The sequence below is a fragment of the Nannospalax galili genome, unplaced genomic scaffold (genome assembly GCF_000622305.1).
Source record: "Nannospalax galili isolate Female #2095 unplaced genomic scaffold, S.galili_v1.0 scaffold970, whole genome shotgun sequence".
Taxonomy (NCBI): Eukaryota; Metazoa; Chordata; class Mammalia; order Rodentia; family Spalacidae; genus Nannospalax; species Nannospalax galili.
The window spans coordinates 355,154-356,876 of NW_008328699.1; the positions used below are offsets into that span (position 1 = coordinate 355,154).

A 1,723-nucleotide genomic window follows, 5' to 3' on the forward strand; every position below is an offset into this window, starting at 1 on the left:
ATCACTTGTAGGATGTAGTTCTGTTAGGATGTCACAATTAGGCAGTTTATAAATTCAAGTTCAAATTCAGGAAATATGAATAAATACTATATAAAAACAAATATAAAATATAAGTGAATATACACACAATATCACAGGAATTTTGATACATCAGCAGAGTTCTCTAGCCAGCACTTTTGTATATGTAACCTTAATAAAAAGGACTTTTTAACCACACAATGATTCTGGGATTCCCTGAAATTACAGCTGCTATTCTACATCTAACAGGTTTTTCCTCCTTCCAGTGCGTGTATTTCCTGTATTCTAAAAAGTAAATAGAAACAAGAGCTCAACTGAGGGTGAGTCACAGGCCAAGGGAACAGGCAGAGAAAAGGTACCTGTACTTTGCACCCTGAGGTTGTTTCATAAGGCACAGAGACTCAGCAAAGTATCCCTCATCATCAAGTAGAACTAAAGTGGCCTTTGTGTGGGCTCTTTCTCTCTTACCTAAAGCACTCATTAACAGTCATTTGGGGTTTCTCTCTGGCCACAGAGACCCTTTGTGGGTACCCGCATTATGTTAATATGGCTTCCAAAAGAGTTTAAATGTACATTTAGAAAATACTTGAATTTGATTAAATAATTTTAAAAACAAGTCAACAAAAGGGCCCAAAATAAGCTGGCCATGGTGGCACACCTGGGAGGAAGAGGCAGGCAGATCTCTCTGTGTTCAAAGCCAGCTTGGTCTACATAGTGAGTTCCAGGCCACTACGGGCTACAGGGAGACAAAAAAAAAAAAAAAATCCCCCAAATAAAGCACATAAGTTGCTATTCCCTATCTTAGGGATTTTGTTTTGTGGGATGCTAAGGGCCAAACCCATGCTGGGTGAGCATTCTACCACTGAGCTATATTCCTGAACTCTATCTATCCTGTGTTTTGAAAAGCCTATCCTAGCTCTCATCAACGAAGCTGAAAGCTCCCTCTGCAACAGAGGCCAAAGAACACAAAAGGCCACAAATGGCCAAAGCACAGAGATTAAGAGTCTGCAGAGTGTGGGTCCCTGGACAGGACTTCTATATTAAACTTCACCCACCCAGGGCTCAGGGACCATTGCACAAGATGGGGGCAGAAAGATGGTAAGAGCCAGGGAGGAGGTGCATGACCATATGGAACCAGAGTCTGTAAGCCTCCTGAGACCTTGCTCATACAAACCTATAAGCAATGGTGTCGACATAAGACCCATGAAAATTCAAGCAGACAAAAACCCAGCATAGAACTGGGGAAATGGGCAGCAGGCCTCAATCTTAGCCAAAGAATTATTGGCAGCTGATTGCTGATAGGTGAGGGAGAGTTGATCTTCTTTAAGGGAGAGATTCTAGATACCTGACTAGACCCCAGTGGATGAACATGCACTGAGGAAAGTCTGGGTACACTAACTTGACTCTATAGGCCTTAATATAACAGAATGCATGAAATCCAGTTGGGGCCAGTTATGGCAGTGGTCTGGATGGGAGAGGGGGGTATAAAGATGAGTAAGATGTTTTATATGAAATGTACAAAAATTCATTAAAAAAATACTTAAAATTTTTTTTAATTGCCAGTGTGGTGGCACACACCTTTAGTCCCAGCACTCAGGAGGCAGAGGCAGGAAGATCTCTGTAAGTTCGAGGCCAGCCTGGTCTACATGGCGAGTTCCAGGTCAGCTGGGGCTACAGGGAGATCCTGTCTCAAAAAGACCAAAAA

The 1,723-nt window shown here is 42.3% G+C and overlaps 1 protein-coding gene across 1 annotated transcript in view; it reads right to left on the reverse strand.

Moving 5' to 3' along the window:
- Nucleotides 1-249: 249 nt before the first annotated feature.
- Cdkl3 (cyclin dependent kinase like 3) overlaps nt 250-1,723 on the reverse strand; it is a 49,984-nt gene continuing 48,510 nt past the window's right edge. The window contains 1 exon segment of the mRNA XM_008827913.3: nt 250-303. Coding sequence (XP_008826135.1) covers nt 250-303 — 54 coding nt within the window.